Source organism: Somniosus microcephalus, chromosome 5, assembly GCF_052327205.1.
Source record: "Somniosus microcephalus isolate GS21.2 chromosome 5, FLI_Smic_1.0, whole genome shotgun sequence".
NCBI classification, from domain to species: domain Eukaryota; kingdom Metazoa; phylum Chordata; class Chondrichthyes; order Squaliformes; family Somniosidae; genus Somniosus; species Somniosus microcephalus.
Window position 1 is genome coordinate 1,630,925 of NC_140991.1, and position 20,748 is coordinate 1,651,672.

The following is a 20,748-nucleotide window of genomic DNA, read 5'->3' on the forward strand; positions in this document are numbered from 1 at the left end:
CTGTACCATTGGACAGAATATTAATCAAGAAATAGTAGGAGCATGCAACAAAGGTAATGCAATAATCTTGGGTGACTTTAATCTTCATATAGACTGGACAAATCAAATTGGCAAAGGTAGTCTGGAGGACAAGTTCATGGAATATATTCGAGACAGCTTCCTAGAACAATATCAAATCAAATCAATCAAATCAAATCAAATCAAATCAACTTTTATTGTCATTGTTAGTGCACAAGTGCAGTACAACGAAATGTAGGCTTGCGGCTCCCGAGAGTGTACAATTTGGATTAGGATATGGAACCAACCAGGGAACAGGCTATTTTAGACCTTGTACTGTGTGATGAAACAGGGTTAATTAGCAATCTCCTAGTAAAGGATCCAATGGGGCAGAGTGATCATAATATGATAGAATTTCATGTTAATTTTGAGAGTGACTTGCCCAAGTCCAAAACTATAGTCTTAAACTTAAATAAAGGCAATTACAGGGGTATGAGGGGCGAGTTGGTTAAGGTAGATTGGAAAAATAGATTAAAAGGTATGGTGGTAGATAAGCAGTGGCTAGCATTTAAAGAAATATTTCCTAATTCTCAACAAAAATACATTCCATCGAGAAACAAAAACTACACGGGAAAAGTGATCCAACCGTGGCTAACTAAAGAAGTTAAGGATAGCATTAGATTGAAAGAAGAAACTTATAATGTTGCAAAGAATAATTATAAGCCTGAGGATTGGGAGAGTTTCAGAAACCAGCAAAGGTTGACCAAAAAATTGATAAAAAGGGGAAAAAAATAGAAGAGAAAATTAGCAAGAAATATAAAAGCAGATTGTAAGAGCTTCTACAAGTATGTAAAAAGGAAAAGAGTAGCAAAAGCAAACGTTGGTCCCTTAGAGGCTGAGACAGGAGAAATTATTATGGGGAATAAGGAAATGGCTGAAACGTTAAACAAATATTTTGTATCTGTCTTCACAGTAGAAGACACAAAAAAATACCAAAAATGATGGTGAACCAAGGGTCTAATTAGAGTGAGGAACTTAATGTAATTAATATGTGCGAGTTAGGTTAATTGGCTATGTCAAATTGACCCTTAGTGTTAGGGGGATTAAATACGTGGGGTTACGGGGATAGGGTGGGATATGTGTTGGTGTAGGGGTTACGGGGATCGGGTGGGATATGTGTCGGTGCAGGCTCGATGGGCTGAAATGGCCTCTATCTGCACTGTGGGGTTTCTGTGAATATAAGTAGAGAAAAAGTACTAGAGAAACTAATGGGACTAAAAGCTGACAAATCCCTCGGACCTGATGGCCTACATCCTAGGGTTCTAAAAGAGGTGGCTGAAGAGATAGTGGATGCATTGGTTTTGATCTTCCAAAATTCCCTAGATTCTAGAATGGTCCCACTGGATTAGAAAGTTGCAAATGTAACCCCGCTATTCAAGAAAGGAGGGAGAGAAAAAAACAGGGAACTACAGGCCAGTTAGCCTGACATCAGTCGTCGGGAATCCATTGTTAAGGAAGTGGTATCAGAGCACTTAGGAAAGGGAAATCGTGTTTGACAAATTTATTAGTCTTTTGAGGATGTAACTAGCAGGGTAGATAAAGGGGAACCAGTGGATATAGTATATTTGGATTTCCAAAAGGCATTTGATAAGGTGCCACATAACAGGTTATTACACAAGATTAGGGCTCACAGGGTTAGAGGTAATATAGTAGCATGGATAGAGGATTGGTTAACAGACAGAAAACAGAGAGTCGGGATAAACGGGTCTTTTTCAGGTTGGCAGGCTGTAACTAGTGGGGTGCCGCAAGGATCAGTGTTGTGGCCTCATCTATTTACAATCTATATTAATGACCTAGATGAAGGGACCGAGTGTAATATATCCAAGTTTGCTGATGATACAAAGCTAGGTGGGACAGTAAGCTGTGAGGAGAACACACACAGTCTGCAAAGGGCTATAGGTAGACTGAGTGAGTGGGCAGTAAGGTGGCAGATGGAGTATAATGTAGGGAAATGTGAGGTTATTCACTTTGGTAGGAAGAATAGAGAAACTGAATATTTTTTAAATGGTGAGAAACTTTCAAATGTTGGTGTTCAGAGAGATTTGGGTGTCCTTGTGCAAGAAACACAGAAAGCTAGCGTGCAGGTACAGCAAGCAATAAGGAAGGCAAATGGCATGTTGGCCTTTATTGCAAGGGGGTTGGAGTATAAGAGTGAGGAAGTCTTGCTACAATTGTACAGGGCCTTGGTGAGGCCACACCTGGAGTACTGGGCACAGTTTTGGTCTCCTTATCTAAGGAAGGATATACTTGCCTTGGAGGCGATGCAACAAAGGTTCACTAGATTGGTTCCTGGGATGAGAGGGCTGTCCTATGAGGAGAGATTGTGTAGAATGGGCCGATACTCTCTGGAGTTTAGAAGAATGAGAGGTGATCTCATTGAAACATACAAGATTCTGAGGGGGATTGACAGGGTAAATGCTGAGAGGCTGTTTCCCCTGGCTGGAGTGTCTAGAACTAGGGGGCATAGTCTCAGGATAAGGGGTCGGGCCATTTCAGATCGAGATGAGGAATTTCTTCACTCAGAGGGCTGTGAATCTTTGGAATTCTCTGCCCCAGAGGGCTGTGGAGGCTCAGTCGTTGAGTATATTCAAGGCTGAGATCGATAGATTTTTGGACTCTGGGGGAATCGAGCGATATGGGGATCGGGCGGGAAAGTGGAGTTGAGGTCGATGATCAGCCGTGATCTTATTGAATGGTGGAGCAGGCTCGAGGGGCCGTATGGCCGACTCCTGCTCCTAATTCTAATGTTCTTATGAGACTGAATGTCAATGAGCACCAATCCCACCACCACAAGGTGAACCTCTATGTTCATTGTTTGAAATCCCTCAGATCACAGTGAACAAAGGTGATGAATACATCCTGCTGAACAACAGCCAGCCTTACAAGTGGAAGGATAAGGGGTAGGCCATTTAAGACTGAGATGCGGAGGAATTTCTTAGATTAGTGAAGACAAATGTAGGTCCCTTACAGTCAGAAATGGGACCATAACGTGATAGAATTCTTCATTAAGATGGAAAGTGAAGAAGTCCACTCCGAAACTAGGGTCCTAAATCTAAACAAAGGAAACTACGATGATATTAGCAGTGAATTGGCTGTGATAGATTGGGGAGCTTCATTAAAAGGCACGACGGTGGATAGGCAATGGCTAACATTTAAGGAACGAATGCATGAATTGCAACAGTTATACAGGAAACTTTGTGCTATCCGGAGGTGAGCTATCCGGCAATCTGGAGCCACCAGCAAAAATCAGCAGCCGTTTTTTATTCTTTTTGTTTGTTTTTTTTGCTTTGTTTGAACAGTCAAGCTGTGCAAGGTCTGTAGCTATAGCAACAGCTTCAGCTACAGAGCTTTAGGGCCACACCCGAGTGTTTAGAAGCTGTTGCTAAGCAACAGTGTTTGTTGTCAAATACGGAGATAAGAATCTCCGTATCTCTCAACATTAACTCTGGAGAGTACGGCAGTTTTGAGGCAACGGCAGCAGCTCGGTCCCGTGGGTGCCGGATAGCACAAAGTTTCCTGTACATTCCTTTCTGGCGTAAAAACACAAAAGAAAAAGCAGCCCAACCATGGCTAACAAAAGAAATTAAGGATAGTATTAGATCCAAAGAGGCGTCATATAAAGTTGCCAGAAAAAGTAGCAAGCCTGAGGATTGGGAACAGTTTAGAGTTCAGCAAAAAAGGACCAAGAGATTGATTAAGAGGCGAAAATAGAGTATGAGAGTAAACTTGCAAGGAACATAAAAGCAGACTATAAAAGCTTCTACTAGTATGCAAAAAGAAAGATTAGTGAAGCAAATGTAGGTCCCTTACAGTCAGAAACAGGAGAATTTATAATGGGGAACAAGGAAATGGCTGAGCAATTAAACAAATACTTTGGTTCTGTCTTCACGGAAGAGGACACAAATAACTTCCCAGAAATGCTAGGGAACCAAGGGTCTAGTGAGAAGGAGGAATTAAAGGAAATTAGTATTACAGTAGTAAAAAAATAGTGCTGGAGAAATTAATGGGACTGAAAGCCGATAAATCCCCAGGGCCTGGTAATCTGCATCCCAGAGTACTAAAAGAGGTAGCCATGGAAACAGTGGATGCATTGGTTGTCATCTTCCAAAATTCTATAGATTATGGAACAGTTCCTGCAGATTGGAGGGTGGCAAATGTAACCCCACTATTTAAAAAAGGAGGGAGAGAGAAAACAGGGAACTACAGACCGGTTAGCCTAACATCAGTAGTAGGGAAAATGCTAGAGTCTATTATAAAGGATGTGATAACAGGACACTTAGAAAATATTAACGGGATTAGACAAAGTCAGCATGGATTTATGAAAGGGAAATCATGTTTGACAAACCTACTGGAGTTTTTTGAGGATGTAACTGGTCAAATAGATAAGGGAGAACCAGTGGATGTGGTGTATTTGGATTTTCAGAAGGCCTTTGATAAAGTCCCACATAAGAGGTTAGTGTGCAAAATTAAAGCACACGGGACTGGGGTAATATACTGACTTGGATTGAAAATTGGTTAACAGACAGGAAACAGAGTGTAGGAATAAATGGGTCTTTTTAGGGGTGGCAGATGGTGACTAGTGGGGTACCGCAGGGATCAGTGCTTGGGCCCCAGCTATTCACAATATATATCAATGATTTGGATGAGGGAACCAAATGTAATATTTCCAAGTTATTTAAATGGTGATAGATTGGGAAATGTTGATGTACAAAGGGACCTGGGTGTCCTTGTACACCAGTCACTGAAAGCAAACATGCAGGTGCAGCAAGCAGTTAGGAAGGCAAATGGTATGTTGGCCTTCATTGTAAAAAGATTTGAGTACAGGAGCAAGGATGTCTAACTACAGTTATACAGGGCCTTGGTGAGACCATACCTGGAGTACTGTGTACAGCTTTGGCCTCCTTACCTAAGAAAGGATATACTTGCCATAGAGGGAGTGCAGCGAAGGTTCACCAGACTGATTCCTGGGATGGCAGGGCTGTCGTATGAGGAGAGATTGGGTCGACTAGGCCTATATTCACTAGAGTTTAGAAAAATGAGAGGATCTCATTGAAACATATAAAATTCTGACAGGGCTAGACAGACTGGATGCAGGGAGGATGTTTCCCCTGGCTGGGGGATCTAGAACGAGGGGTCACAGTCTCAGGATATGGGGTAGGACATTTAGGACTGAGATGAGGAGAAATATCGTCACTCAGAGGGTGGTGAACCTGTGGAATTCTCTACCACAGAAGGCTGTGGAGGCCAAGTCACTGAATATATTTAAGAAGGAGATAGATAGATTTCTAGACACAAGGGACATTGAGGGGTATGGGGAGAGAGCGGGAATATGGTATTGAGATAGAGGATCAGCCATGATCATATTGAATGGCGGAGCAGGCTCAAAGGACCGAATGGCCGACTCCTGCTCCTATTTTTCTATGTTTCTTCACTCGGAGGGTGGTGAATCTTTGGAATTCTCTGCCCCAGACGGCTGTGGATGCTGAGTCGCTGAGTATATTCAAGGCTGAGATTGATAGATTTTTGGACTCATGGGGAATCCAGGGATATGGGGATCGGGCGGGAAAGTGGAGTTGAGGTCGATGATCAGCCAGGATCTTATTGAATGGCGGAGCAGGCTCGAGGGGCCGAAGGGCCGACTCCTGCCCTTATTTCTTATGTTCTTATGAGGGGGAAAGGAAGGGCATCCAAAGCTAGAGCTCCCTGGTTGACTAAAAATATAGAGATTAATATGAGACAAAAAGGAGGCTTATGATAAATGTCAGGTTCATAATACAGTTGAGAACCAAGCTGAATATAGAAAGTACAGGGGAGAACTGAAAAATTATGATAAATTGAAAGGGGCAAACTGTCTGTTTCCCTCTCCCCGTCTCGCTCTCTGCCCGTCTCGCTCTCTCCCCGTCTCGCGCTCTCCCCGTCTCGCTCTCTCCCCGTCTCCCCCTCTCTCTTGGTCTGTGTCTCTCCCCCTCTCACTATTTTGCTCTCTCTACAGATGATGTGGTCGGGAGGAGACAGACCCTCACTCCCGCTGTGTCCCATCACTACCGGGTATTCCCAGCAAACCCAGCGGCTGAAGCTCACGGACCACAGGATCACTGCAGTACACAGCAGCAGCCTGCTGAGGCCCAGCACTCCACAACCGTGAGTCCCCGCCTCTGCTCCCCCCTCGCCCCCCGCCGCTGCCCCCCTCGCCCCCCGCCTCTGTTCCCCCCCTGCCTCTGCTCCCCTCGCCCCCTTGCCTCTGCTCCCCCCCGCCTCTGCTCCCCTCGCCCCCCCGCCTCTGCTCCCCCCGCCCCCCGCCCCCAGCCTCTGCGCCCCCCGCCTCTGCTCCCCCGGCCCCCCCGCCTCTGCTCCCCCGGCCCCCCCGCATCTGCTCCCCCGGCCCCCCCGCCTCTGCTCCCCCGGCCCCCCGCCCCCAGCCTCTGCGCCCCCCGCCTCTGCTCCCCCCCGCCCCCCGCCTCTGCTCCCCTCGCCCCCCCGCCCCCCGCCCCCAGCCTCTGCGCCCCCCGCCTCTGCTCCCCCCGCTCCCCCGGCCCCCCCGCCTCTGCTCCCCCGGCCCCCCCGCCTCTGCTCCCCCGGCCCCCCCGCCTCTGCTCCCCCGGCCCCCCCGCCTCTGCTCCCCTGGCCCCCCCGCCTCTGCTCCCTCTTCCCCCCCCCCCCCCCCGTCTGCCTCTGCTCCCCTTCCCCTTGTGCCCACAATGCACTCTTTTTTTGGTATAATTAGCAGAGTTGGAGTTCAGGCACCTACACTGTATTCTTTTTCCACCATGCCAGGGTCTACAGGGCCTCCCAAACCCAGAGTCACACGGCACCAAGTCAGCTCCTGTTGGCCGGGCCCGCCCCGCATCCCACCACCACCGGGCATCCGTCAACAACATCCTGACCAGGAAAGAAACTGGGCATCAAGGAATGGGAATGGGAATGGCCATCTCCTGCATGCCAATGGTGAGTATCACAGGACAGCAGTGCCGTAGCAGACCTGCATCAATCCCAAACTAATCCCACTGCCCCGCTCTCTCCCCAAAGCCCTGTATCAATCCCCAAACTAATCCCACTGCCCCGCTCTCTCCCCATGGTCCTGTATCAATCACAAACTAATCCCACTGTCCCACTCTCCCCATAGCCCTGTATCAATCCCAAACTAATGCCACTGTCCCACTCTCCCCATAGCCCTGTATCAATCCCAAACTAATCCCACTGCCCCACTCTCCCCATAGCCCTGCCCTGGCATCTTCCTGGTGAATCTACACTCTCCGCTCTCCGTGGATTTAATGTCCTTTTTATAATAGGGCCCAACACACTCTAACTGTGGCCAAAGGATATCGATCAATCTTTGACCCCTGTCTTTTAACTGCATTCAGAGAACAGCTTTGGAGACTTTCCATCCTAAGGGTTAAAGCACATGGGATTGGGGGCAAGGTACTGACTTGGATAGAGAACTGGTTGGCAGACAGGAAACAAAGAGTTGGAATAAACAGGTCTTTTTCCGAGTTGCAGGCAGTGACTAGTGGGGTACCGCAGGGATCGGTGCTAGGACCCCAGCTATTCACAATATATACTAATGATCTGGACGAGGGAACTAGATCTAATATCTCCAAGTTTGCAGACGACACAAAGCTGGGTGGGCGTGTGTGCTGTGAGGAGGATGCCGAGAAACTCCAGTATGATTTGGACAGGTTGGGTGATTGGGCAGAAACATGGCAGATGCAGTATAATGTGGATAAATGCGAGGTTATCCACTTTGGTGGCAAAAACAGGAAGGCAGATTATTATCTGAACGGCAATAGATTGGGAAAAGGGGAAGTGCAACGAGACCTGGGTGTCCTTGTGCACCAGTCGCTGAAGGTAAGCATGCAGGTGCAGCAGGCGGTTAAGAAGGCAAATGGTATGTTGGCCTTCATAGCGAGAGGATTTGAGTACAGGAACAAGGATGTCTTGCTGCAGTTGTACAGGGCCTTTGTGAGACCACACCTTGAGTATTGTGTGCAGTTTTGGTCGCCTTATCTGAGGAAGGATGTTCTTGCCATGGTGGGAGTGCAGCGAAGATTCACCAGACTGATGCCTGGGATGGCAGGAATGACGTATGAAGAGAGATTGGGTCGATTAGGCTTATATTCGCTGGAGTTTAGAAGAATGAGAGGGGATCTCATTGCAACTTATAAAATTCAACAGGACTAGACAGACTAGATGCGGGAAGGATGTTCCCGATGGCGGGGAGCCCAGAACCAGGGGTCACAGTCTAAGGATAAGGAGTAAACCACTTAGGACAGAGATGAGGAGGAATTTCTTCACCCAGAGAGTGGTGAACCTGTGGAATTCTCTACCACAGAAGGCAGTTGAGCCCAATTCATTAAATATATTCAAGAAGGAGTTGGATATATTTCTTAAGGCTAAAGGGATCAAGGGATATGAGGAGAAAGCAGGGACCGGGTACTGAATTTGGATGATTAGCCATGATCTCATTAAATGGCGGAGCAGGCTCGAGGGGCCGAATGGCCTACTCCTGCTCCTATCTTCTATGTTTCTATTTAACTCCACTTTCCCACCCGATCTCCATATCCCTTGATTCCCCTAGAGTCCAAAAATCGATCGATCTCAGTCTTGAATATACTCAGACTCAGCATCCACAGCCCTCTGGGGCAGAGAATTCCAAAGATTCACAACCCTCTGAGTGAAGAAATTCCTCCTCATCTCAGTCTAAAATGGCCGACCCCTTATCCTGAGACTATGCCCCCTAGTTCTAGACACTCCAGCCGGGGAAACAACCTCTCAGCATCTACCCTGTCCATCCCCTGCAGAATCTTGTATGTTTCGATGAGATCACCCCTCATTCTTCTAAACTCCAGAGAGTATTGGCCCATTCTACACAATCTCTCCTCATAGGACAGCCCGCTCATCCCAGGAATCAATCTAGTGAACCTTCGTTGCACCACCTCTAAGGCAAGTATATCCTTCCTTAGATAAGGAGACCAAAACTGTGCCCAGTACTCCAGGTGTGGTCTCACCAAGGCCCTATACAGTTGTAGCAAGACTTCCTTACTCTTATACTCCAACCCCCTTGCAATGAAGGCCAACATGAGCCATAGAGTCATAGTCATAGAATTATAGAGCAACGAAAGAGGCCCTTCGGCCCATCATGTCCACGCCGGCCATCAAGCCCTATCTATTTTAATCCCATTTTCCAGCACTTGGTCCGTAGCCTTGTATGCTATGGCGTTTCAAGTGCTCATCTAAATGCTTCTTGAATGTTGAGGGTTCCTGCCTCTACCACCCTTTCAGGCAGTGAGTTCCAGATTCCAACCACCCTCTGGGTGAAAAAGTTTTTCCTCAAATCCCCTCCAAACCTCCTGCCCCTTACCTTGAAACTATGCCCCCTGGTTATTGACCCCTCTACTAAGGGGAAAAGTTCCTTTCTATCTACCCTATCTATGCCCCTCATAATTTTGTACACCTCAATCAGGTCCCCCCTCAGCCTTCTCTGCTCTAAGCAAAACAACCCCAGCCTGTCCAGTCTCTCTTCATAGCTGAAGTGTTCCAGCCCAGGTAACATCCTAGTGAATCTCCTCTGCACCCCATCCAATGCAATCACATCCTTCCTATAGTGTGGCGACCAGAACTGCACACACTATTCCAGCTGTGGCCTAACCAGCGTTTTGTACAGCTCCATCATAACCTCCCTGCTCTTATATTCTATGCCTCGGCTAATGAAGGCAAGTATCCCATATGCCTTTTTAACCACCTTATCTACCTGTCCTGCTGCCTTCAGGAATCTATGTACATGCACACCAAGGTCCCTCTGATCCTCTGTCCTTCCTAGGGTCCTACCATTCATTGTGTATTCCCTTGCCTTGTTAGTCCTCCCAAAATGCATCACCTCACACTTTTCAGGATTAAATTATATTTGCCACTGTTCTGCCCATCTGACCAACCCATCTATATCGTCCTGTAGCCTGAGGCTTCCCTCCTCGCTATTTACCACTCCACCAATTTTCGTATCATCTGCGAACTTACTGATCATACCTCCTACATTCATATCTAAATCATTAATGTACACTATAAACAGCAAAGGACCCAGCAGCGATCCCTGCGGTACACCACTGGACACAGGCTTCCAGTCACAAATACAACCTTCGACCATCATCCTCTGCCTCCATGGCACTAAGCCAATTTTGGATCCAATGTGCCTAATTGCCCTGGATCCCATGGGCTCTTACCTTCTTGACCAGTCTCCCATGCGGGACTTTGTCAAAAGCCTTACTGAAGTCCATGTCGACCACATCAACTGCACTACCCTCATCCACACATCTAGTCACCCCCTCGAAAAATTCAGTCAAATTGGTTAGACATGATCTCCCCCTGACAAAGCCATGCTGACTATCCTTGATTAATCCTTCCCTCTCCAAGTGGAGACTAATTCTGTCCCTCAGAATTTTTTCCAATAATTTCCCTACCACTGATGTTAGGCTCACTGGCCTGTAATTCCCTGGTTTATCCCTACTACCCTTCTTGAATAATGGTACTACGTTAGCTGTCCTCCAGTCCTCTGGCTCCTCCCCTGTGGCCAGAGAGGATCTGAAAATTTGTGTCAGAGCCCCTGCAATCTCCTCCCTTGCCTCACACAGCAGCCTGGGATACATCTCGTCTGGGCCTGGGGATGTATCTACTTTTAAGCCCGCTAAAACCGCTAGTACCATCCTCCCTCTCAATACTAATTTGTTCAAGTATATCACAATCCCCCTGCCTGATTTCTGTGCCTACGTTGTCCTTCTCCATAGTGAACACAGATGCAAAATATTCATTTAAAACCTCACCCTGTACATCTTCCGGCTCTACACACAGATTGCCACTTTGGTCCCTAATGGGCCCTACTCTTTCCCTGGTTATCCTCATGCCCTTAATCTATAGATATAAAAGGATATGTCTCTCTGTATAGCCGGACAGAGAGAGAGACAATCAAAAGTTATAGAGCATACCTACACATATGTTATATCAAAAGAAAGCTCATCATTAGGGGACTCTTGTAGGTGTATTTACTTTTTGCTCAGACAAAAATTGTGCCGACGGTATCCAAAAAACGTACCAAATTCCGCTCATTATCCGCTCATTTGCATCGAGTGGGGGCGGGCCATCCTACAGTTGAGTGACGTGATGATTGACCAATCCTACAGTTCAATGACTTGACGGTTGACCAATCGGTGCGTTTGTGGGCGGGCCTTACCTCGGTTCAGAATGATGAGTGGCCGCCATCTTGATTCCAAACTGTTCTTTTCCTTTTCCCACTTTCTGCGTGTTTCTTTTCAAATCTACATTTCCAGCAAAAAAAAAGTTGCTTTTAAAGCACAAATTGTTTCTTAAAAAAGTTAATTAATTTGTAAATCTTTTCTCTAACATGTAGAATTTTCCTACCTTTCCCCGTTTTTCCAGGCCTGTAAGCCTGGGCCTCTGTTGCCCAGCCACGCCTAAGCTAGGCACCTCCCGTCGCGCTCAACAAGCGGCTCGCGATCGCCGCCATCTTTGTGAAGGCTGGAGGGGGCGGGCCTGAGCCGAGCGTCGCCACCGCCGCCATCTTAGTAAAGGCGGGTGGGGCAGGAGTCAGCGCGCGTGACTTGAGTCCGGCCGGGCCTCACGCGGTAGGTTGCGCGGCGGCGTTTCTCTCTCTGCTCTAGAAGCCGGCGCGGGGGGGCAGGGCTCGGGAGATTGGGGTTCGGCAGATCGGGGCTCGGGGGGGGCGGGGCTCGGGAGATCGGGCCTCAGGAGATCGGGTGGGGGGGGCGAGCCTTGGGAGATCGGGGGTGGGGGCGGGGCTCGGGAGATCAGAGATTGGGCCTCGGGAGATCGGGGGGCGGGGCTCGGGAGATCGGGCCTCGGGAGGGCGGGGGTCGGGACATCGGGGGGCGGGGCTCGGGGATTCCCCCCCTCCCTCCACCCCCCCTCCCCCCTCCTCCACCCCCCCTCCCCCCCTCCTCCCCCCCCCTCCCCCTCCCTCCCCCCCCTCCCTCCCCCTCCCTCCCCCCTCCCCCTCCTCCCCCTCTCCCTCCTCCCCCTCTCCCTCCTCCCCCTACCCCCCCCCCTTCAATTCAATTCAATTCAATTCAAATCGCTTTATTGGCATGATAAGTTACATCTTATGTTGCCAAAGCATCAAAATACATTTATGGTTGAGCACATAAACGCAGTTCTATTCATACAGAGTATAAACAGGTACATCCCTGAGTGTATAAATATACATTCGCATTGTTTATATATATTCTTTTCTTAGTTTACTGGTTGTCCCTCTGTTCATGGCAAGCTGTAACATAGTGTGCCGCCAGTGTTACACAGCTTCTCTCCTCTCCCAGTAGGAATGGGAGTTTTTGGTTGTCATTCAGATTTCTGAATTCAGGGCATATTTGTGAGAATTTTTGGTAGAAATTCTCCCTGATGTCCTGATATTTTCCACAGGCTGTGAGGAAGTGCATCTCTGTCTCCACTACTCCCTGACTGCAGTGAGAGCATATCCTGTCTTCTCTTGGCAGCCTGGTCTGCCTGTGTCTGCCTTTTTCGATCGCTAGGCTATGTTCGCTAAGTCTGTACCTTGTCAAGGTTCTTCTCAGTTTGTTATCCTTTACCATGGTCAGGTAATCAGCTATGTTGTATTGTCTGCTTAGGGCCAAGTAGCAATTGAGTTTGCTTTGGGTTTTTGTTGTTTCTGCCCAATATGTCAGATATTTTTCCTTTTGCTTAGCGACGATTGTGTTGGGTCGAATTCTTTGTGTTACCCTGTCACTGTCCTGGGACTGGTTATTGTTAGTATTGTTGGTAGTTACTTCACTGAGTCCCAGGACTAGTTGACTGAGGGTATTCTTCTTTATGGTCAGCTCTTGGCATTTCAGGGCGTCGTAGTGATAGCATTGGGGGTTGCTCATTTGTAGGTGATTCCAAAATTTGGTGGCTCTTTCTTGGATAGTGATTATTAATGGATATTGGCCTAGTTCCGCCCTGCATGCATTGTTTACTGTTTTCCTTTGAGTCCGGAGGATACTTTTACAGAATTCTGCATGTAGGATCTCAATTGGGTGTTTGTCCCATTTTGCAAATTCTTGTTGAGTTAGCGGTCCCCATACCTCACTGCCATAGAGTGCAATTGGTTCAATTACTGATTTGAAAATTTTGAGCCAAATGCTAATTGGGATTTCTATTTGGATTGATTTTTTGATGGCATAGAAAGCCCTTCTTGCTTTCTCTTTCAGTTCATTCACAGCCAGTTTGAAGTTTCCCGTAGAACTGATTTTTAAGCCCAAGTATGTGTAGTTAGTGGTTTGTTCAATTTTGGTTGTTCCTACTGTGAAATTTATTTTGGGTCCCTGGTGTTTGGATCTTTGCTGGAACACAAGGACTTTGGATTTTTGGGGATTTATTGTCAGGGCCCAAGTCTGGCAGTACGACTCCAGCAGGTCCAGGTTCTGCTGTAGACCCTCCTTAGTTGGTGACAGCAGAACCAGGTCGTCTGCATAGAGGAGGAATTTAACCTTGGATTCATTTGGGTGAGGCCGGGTGCTGTAGATTGTTCAAGTAGTTTTGCCAATCCATTTATGTAAATATTAAAGAGTGTCGGTGAGATTGGCGAGCCCTGCGTCACCCCCCGCCCCTGTGGGAAGTATTTTGTTTGTTTGTCTCCAATTTTAACTGCACATTTATTGTTTGTATACATTGATTTAATTACATCATATGTTTTCCCTCCTACCCCGCTTTCGATAAGTTTCAGGAATAAACCGTCATGCCAGATGGAGTCGAAAGCCTTCTGGAAATCTACGAAGCATGCGTAGATTTTGCTTTTGTTATGGTGAACGTGTTTGTCAATTCGGGTCTGTAGGGTGAAGATATGATCGGATGTTCTATAGTTTGGCAAGAATCCAATTTGGCTTTTACTCAAGACATTGTGCTCCTCAAGGAAGTTTATAAGTCTTTTGTTTATGATGCTACAGAATACCTTCCCCAGGTTACTGTTTACACAGATGCCTCGATAGTTGTTTGGGTCGATTTTGTCCCCACTTTTGTATATGGGCGTTATGAGTCCTTTGTTCCAGATATCAGGGAAATAACCGACACTCAGAACCAAGTTGAAGAGTTTTAGGATAGCCAGTTTCATTTTGTCGTCTGTGTGTCTAATCATCTCGTTTAGTATGCCGTCTGTCCCGCAGGCTTTTCCTGGTCGCAGGTCCTTGAGTTTTTCAAGAAGTTCTTTTTCTGTTATTATGGCGTCTAGCGGGTTTTGGTTATCTTTTATGGCCATTTCTAGCTTTTCCAGTTTTTTGCGTATTTGGTGTTGCTCTGGTCTTAGTGTGTTTTTCTGGTATAATTTTTCAAAGTGGTTTACCCATGTGTCCCCATTTTGAATGGACAAATCGTCGTGTTGTTTTTTGTGTAGTGTTTTCAAGTTGTCCCAGAAACAATTGGAATCAATGGATTCCTCCATGGAGCTGAGTGTATTCTTAATAAATTGCTCTTTTTTGGTTCTGAGTGTGTTTCTGTATTGTGTTAGTGTCTGACAATAAGTAAGGCGTAATTCCTCGTTTTCTGGATGTCTGTGTTTTTGGTTTGATATTTTTCTAAGTTTTTTCCTCATGTTATGGCAATCATGGTCAAACCATTTTTCATAGTTTTTTGTTTTGGGTTTGTTCTTGCGAGCTTTCAAGTTTGCATTTGTTGCCAAATTATCAAAAATATTGTTTAGTTTACTAACTGCCCGGTTTACGCCTTCTTTATTGTGAGTGTATATGTTATCCAGAAAGGTGTCTAAGAGAGCTTGAGTTGATGCATTGCTAATTGTTTTCTGGTATTTTTCCGTGTCGTTTTTGGCCCATCTGTACGATTTTTTGGTGTTGTACAGTTTACTGGGTTGTGTTTCTATGTTGTTTGTTTCTGTCTTTTTGAGGAACATAGTAATTTGACTGTGATCTGACAGTGTTGTTTGTGGTTTGACTGTGAATGCTCTGAAAGAGGATGGGTCTAAGTCTGTATTTGTTGTTTTGCATGGGGATCCTCTCTGGTCTCGGTTGGTGTGTTGGTGGTCCTTGTAGTGTTCCTGATATGTACCCCGCTGATCTCTGGTGGCCGGGGGGGGGGGTCCTCTTGGAGTCTGGGTATGGACCCGGTTAAAAGCGACGTCCTTCAGGGCTTTAGCAAAGATCGATATTCTTTGCCTTTGGATGTGGACGTGGTCGTAAAGACATTCCTCATCGAGGGTGGGGTGTTGGGCCACGTGTACGTTGTGGTTTAGAAACATAGAAACATAGAGATAGGAACAGGAGTAGGCCATTCGGCCCTTCGAGCCTGCTCCGCCATTCAATGAGATCATGGCTGATCTTCGTCTGAGATCTTAGCTGATCTTACCAGTTCAGTACCCCGTCCCCGCCTTTTCTCCGTAACCCTTAATCCCCTTAGCCTTCAGAAATATATCCAATTCTCTCTTGAAAATATTTATTGAATTAGCCTTCACAGCCCTCTGTGGCAGGGAATTCCACAGGCTCACCACTCTTTGAGTGAAGAAATTCTTCCTCATCTCTGTTTTAAATGATTTGCCTGCTATTTTTAGACTGTGGCCCCTGGTTCTGTGCTCCCCTGCCATTGGAAACATTCTCTCTGAATTCAGCCTGTCCAGGCCTGCCATAATTTTATATGTTTCGATGAGATCCCCTCTCAATCTTCTAAACTCCAGTGAGTACAAGCCCAAACTATTCAATCTCTCCTCGTAGGTCATTCCCGCCATTCCAGGTATCAGCCTGGTGAATCGCCGCTGCACTCTTTCCATGGCAAGAACATCCTTCCGCAGATGGGGCGACCAAAACTGTACACAATACTCCAGATGCGGTCTCACCAGCACCTTGTACAGCTGTAGTAAGGTATCCCTATTCCTATACTCGAACCCCCTTGATATGAAGGCCAACATACCATTTGCCTTCTTAATCGCCTGTTGCACCTGCATGCTCTCCTTCAGTGACTGGTGCACAAGAACACCCAGGTCCCTCTGCACTTCCCCATCTCCCAATCTATTGCCATTTAGATAATAATCTACCCTCCTGTTTTTACCCCCAAAGTGGATAACCTCGCATTTATCCACATTATAGTGCATCTGCCACGTATCCGCCCATTCCCCCAACCTGTCCAAATCGCACTGTAGCCTCCTGACATCCTCATCAGAGCCCACCCCTCCTCCTAGTTTAGTGTCGTCAGCGAATTTGGAAATATTGCATCCAATTCCCTGATCCAGATCATTTATATATATTGTGAACAGCTGGGGTCCCAGGACAGATCCTTGCGGCACCCCGCTGGTCACTGCCTGCCACTCCGAAAACGAGCCGTTTATTCCAACTCTCTGTTTTCTATCCGCCAGCCAGTTCTCTATCCACGTTAATACTTTGCCCCCAATCCCATGAGCCTTAATTTTGCATGATAATCTTTTGTGTGGAACCTTATCGAAGGCTTTCTGGAAGTCAAGGTACACCACATCCACTGGCTCTCCCCCATCTATTTTACCAGTTACTTCCTCAAAAAATTCCAGCAGATTAGTCAAACACGATTTACCCTTTGTAAATCCATGTTGACTCTGTCCGATCCTTTCCCCATTTGTCAAGTGCTCCGCTATTTTATCCTTAATAATGGACTCTAGCATTTTGCCCACAACCGATGTAAGGCTTACTGGTCTATAATTCCCTGCTTTCTCTCTACCCCCCTTTTTAAATATTGGGGTAACATTAGCTACCCTCCAATCCACGGGTACTGTTCCCGAGTCAATGGAGTTCCGGAAGATGATCCTTAGAGCATCTGCTATCTCCAGGGCCACCTCCTTAAGTACCCTAGGATGTAGTTTATCAGGCCCCGGGGATTTGTCGGCCTTCAGTCCCCTCAACTTACCCAACACCATATCCCTAGAGATACTAATTTCTGTCAGCTCCTCCCTCTCATTAGTCCCTATGTTTGCCGATATTCCTGGGAGGTTATTTGTGTCCTCCTTTGTGAATACAGAACCAAAGTATGAGTTTAATTGGTCTGCCATTTCCTTATTCTCCATTATATATTCTCCCGAATCGGACTGCAAGGGACCGACTTGGGATTTTACCAGTCTTTTCCTCCTGATATACCGATAAAAGCTTTTGCAGTCTGTCTTTATGTTTGCTGCAAGTTTACTTTCGTATTCTATTTTCCCCTTCCTGATTAATCCCTTTGTCCTCTTTTGCTGTATCCTGTACTGCCCCCAATCTTCCGGTCTGCTGCTTTTTTTTGCCAGTTGATATGCCCCTTTTTTTGATTTTATGCTGTCCCTAATTTCCCTCGTTATCCACGGTTGAGCCACCTTTTTAGGTTTATTTTTATGCCAAACCGGTATAAACATGTTCTGGAATTCTTCCATTCTATCTTCGCAGTCTCTTGCTATGCTGGCATTTATCTCATGAATTGTGTTGTTGTTGTTGAAGTCTGTTCTCGGCAATATTGTGGAAACAGTGATTCTAGTGTTTGGAAATGTACTGCTTGCCTTCCTAATCATTGCTCTGAGCGATGTTGCTACTTCTTTCTGTTTGGCCTTTAGGTCATTTGTGCCCGTGTGTATTATTATGTGTTGGGGGGAGCCTAATCTGGCTTTGGTCAGCCATCCCATGGCTCTGTTTGTTGTTGGGCACCAGATCTTTTCTACTTTACTTCTAGGGAATAGCTTTTTCTCCCATAGAAATTTCCCATTTGAGTCTATGAGTATTACGACGTCAGCCTTGTTTGTGTTTACTGTCTGGTGGCTTTCGCTTGGACTCATAGTGTGTGTGCTGGGCTGGGGTGTCTGGTGTGTGCGTACCTCTTGTGAGCGGCTCGCTTGTGGTTCCACGGTGGTGGGGGAAGATTGCGAATCAGTATGCTGGTCGGTCTGTGTGGCACCCCTTGTATTGTGTGTCTGTTGCTTTTGTTCCGTGTGGGAGTGCAGCCGTTCCGTCCGGCTCTGTCTTGTCTTATCTCTAGCCTCTGGTTGCTGGTCTAATGGTGTTATCTCTCCTCTATGGCTCTCTTCTTTTTCCTGCAGCTCTTTCACCTGATTCCTAAGTAGATTCACCTGGTTCTCAAGTAGATTCAGCTCTCTCTTGTGTCTCTCCCTCTCCTGCTTTTGTTCGTCATTCATTTTGAGGAACTCCTCTCTAAGTTTAACCATCTCTATCTCTAATTGATTAAATTTATCTTTTGGTTGTATCTGTCTGTGTGATCCCGGGGTATGTGTCTGGTCGGCCCTGGAAGGCTCACTCACTTCCTGGCTAGGCTGGTCGGCCCTGGAAGGCTCACTCACTTCCTGGCTATGCTGCTCTTCTCTTGGTGAGCTGGAATTGGTAGGGGGACTATGTGTGGCTTCCTCCCTGGTAGTTATGCTGGGGTTTGTCAGTTGTAGCGTGTGGCTGTGGTTCCCCGGGGTTAGTGTCTGGTTTGAACTGTGTGGCTCGTTCACCTCCTGATCAGGCAGATTTTCTCCTGGTAAGTTGTCAATGTTGGGGGGAGTGCGGGCCACTCTGGGGCTGTTCCTTCCCCCCTTAGTTAATCTTTTCAGTGTCCTGAAGGTTGTTGCAAATCTGTCGAGGTTGCCTTGCACTAATATTGTTCCGGTATTGTACGCGTTGACCGTCGTGGTTGAACTGTCTCCTGGTGTGTTAATTTTCATTATGGACCCATTTGCGGTATTTTCTAGTTTAACATTGGTATAGTGTGATTTTATTGCTGTGATCCAAGCCGCTGGCTGATGTGAGTAGAAAATGAGGTTACTTTTTGTCCCATTGTTGTAACAGTCAGCAAAAAGAGTTTCTGGTTTTTCTCTCATCTGATCATGCTTGATCGCTTTTATAGCTTTTTTTGCGGTGTTGGGGGGAATCTGGAAGCGGGGCTGTTGTGGATCTTCTGATTCGCTCATTTTTGGTAAAGTATTGTTGATCTTAGAATAAGCTTTTCTGGGGCCCCGGGTTTGGTGTTTCCCTCTCCTAGTTCGCGAACTTTCCCGGTCCCCCTCTCCGACCCCGTGGTCCCTGAGCCTCGGCTCCTGAGTTCACCCTTCTCAGGTCTGAGTCTGTGAGCCGCTGTTTCCCGGTGCCTTCGGGCTGTTCCCCTCCCCCTCAGAGGTCTCTGGGCCTCTGTCTCGGCCTGGCTCCTCGGGCCTTTCCCTGGCTTCAGTCTCCCTCCCTGGGCCCTGTACTCACAGTCTTGGATTGCTTCTGGGAGCCTTCTGGTTGCTCCCCTTCTCCTCCGAGGTCTCTGGGCCTGGCTCCTCGGGCCTTTCCCGGGCTTTCGATCCCAGCCGCCGCTCGGGCTGTGCCTCGTTCGCCGTTCGGGTGCTGGACTGCGGCCGTCGCTCGGGTGCTGGACTGCGGCCGTCGCTCGGGTGCTGGACTGCGGCCGTCGCTCGGGTGCTGGACTGCGGCCGTCGCTCGGGTGCTGGACTGCGGCCGTCGCTCGGGTGCTGGACTGCGGCCGTCGCTCGGGTGCTGGACTGCGGCCGTCGCTCGGGTGCTGGACTGCGGCCGTCGCTCGGGTGCTGGACTGCGGCCGTCGCTCGGGTGCTGGACTGCGGCCGTCGCTCGGGTGCTGGACTGCGGCCGTCGCTCGGGTGCTGGACTGCGGCCGTCGCTCGGGTGCTGGACTGCGGCCGTCGCTCGGGTGCTGGACTGCGGCCGTCGCTCGGGTGCTGGACTGCGGCCGTCGCTCGGGTGCTGGACTGCGGCCGTCGCTCGGGTGCTGGACTGCGGCCGTCGCTCGGGTGCTGGACTGCGGCCGTCGCTCGGGTGCTGGACTGCGGCCGTCGCTCGGGTGCTGGACTGCGGCCGTCGCTCGGGTGCTGGACTGCGGCCGTCGCTCGGGTGCTGGACTGCGGCCGTCGCTCGGGTGCTGGACTGCGGCCGTCGCTCGGGTGCTGGACTGCGGCCCTCCCTCCTTCTCTCCCCCCCCCCTCCCCTCCCCTCCTCCTCCCCCCCCCTCCCCTCCTCCTCCCTCTCCCCCTTCCCCCCAGTCGCACTCTCTCTTCCCCCCAGTCTCTCGCTCTCTCTCTTTCCCCCAGTCGCTCGCTCTCTCTTCCAGCAACAACATGCCCTCAAAAGACCCTCGGCACCGCCGGGCACTTCTGCTAGTATACTTGGAAAATCCCAAGGTGTTTTATTTTATTTTGCCCGCCAGTGTTTTTTCATGCCTCCTTATCGCTCTCCTAATTTCTTTTTTAAGTACCTCCCTGCACTTTCTATACTCCTGTAGGGCTTCCACTGTTTAGTCCTTTCTATCTGCCAAAAGCCTCCCTTTTTTTCCTAATCCATTCGTTTATATCCCTTTAAACTAACTTGGCAGGGGGATGGGGTACAGAGTGGAGCTGTAGTAGGGGGTGATTTACAGCCAAATACAGAGGAAAAAACAAGTCAGCTGGGAAGGCAGAGCAAATATGTGAAGGCAAAAGGGAATATGGCAGGGCTGGAAGGCATATATTTTAATGCAAGGAGTCTTGCAAATAAGGTGGATGAACTGAAGTTGTTGTTGAACACATGGGAGTACGATATTGTTGCTATCACGGAGACATGGTTGAGGGAGGGTCAGGACTGGCAGCTCAATATTCCGGGGTATAGAATCTTCAGGCGAGACAGAGGGGGGTGTAAAAGGGGAGGGGGTGTTGCAATATTAATTAAGGAGTCAATTACTGCTGTAAGGAGG

General features: G+C 48.0%; 1 protein-coding gene across 3 annotated transcripts in view; it reads left to right on the top strand.

Moving 5' to 3' along the window:
• Window positions 1–20,748, top strand: part of mapk15 (mitogen-activated protein kinase 15) — a 111,663-nt gene that overhangs the window by 78,881 nt on the left and 12,034 nt on the right. For all 3 annotated transcript variants that reach the window (XM_085987217.1, XM_085987218.1, XM_085987220.1), the window contains 2 exons: window positions 6,050–6,198; window positions 6,832–7,002. In XM_085987217.1, coding sequence (XP_085843343.1) covers window positions 6,050–6,198; window positions 6,832–7,002 — 320 coding nt within the window. The remainder of the gene's footprint in view (window positions 1–6,049; window positions 6,199–6,831; window positions 7,003–20,748) is intronic.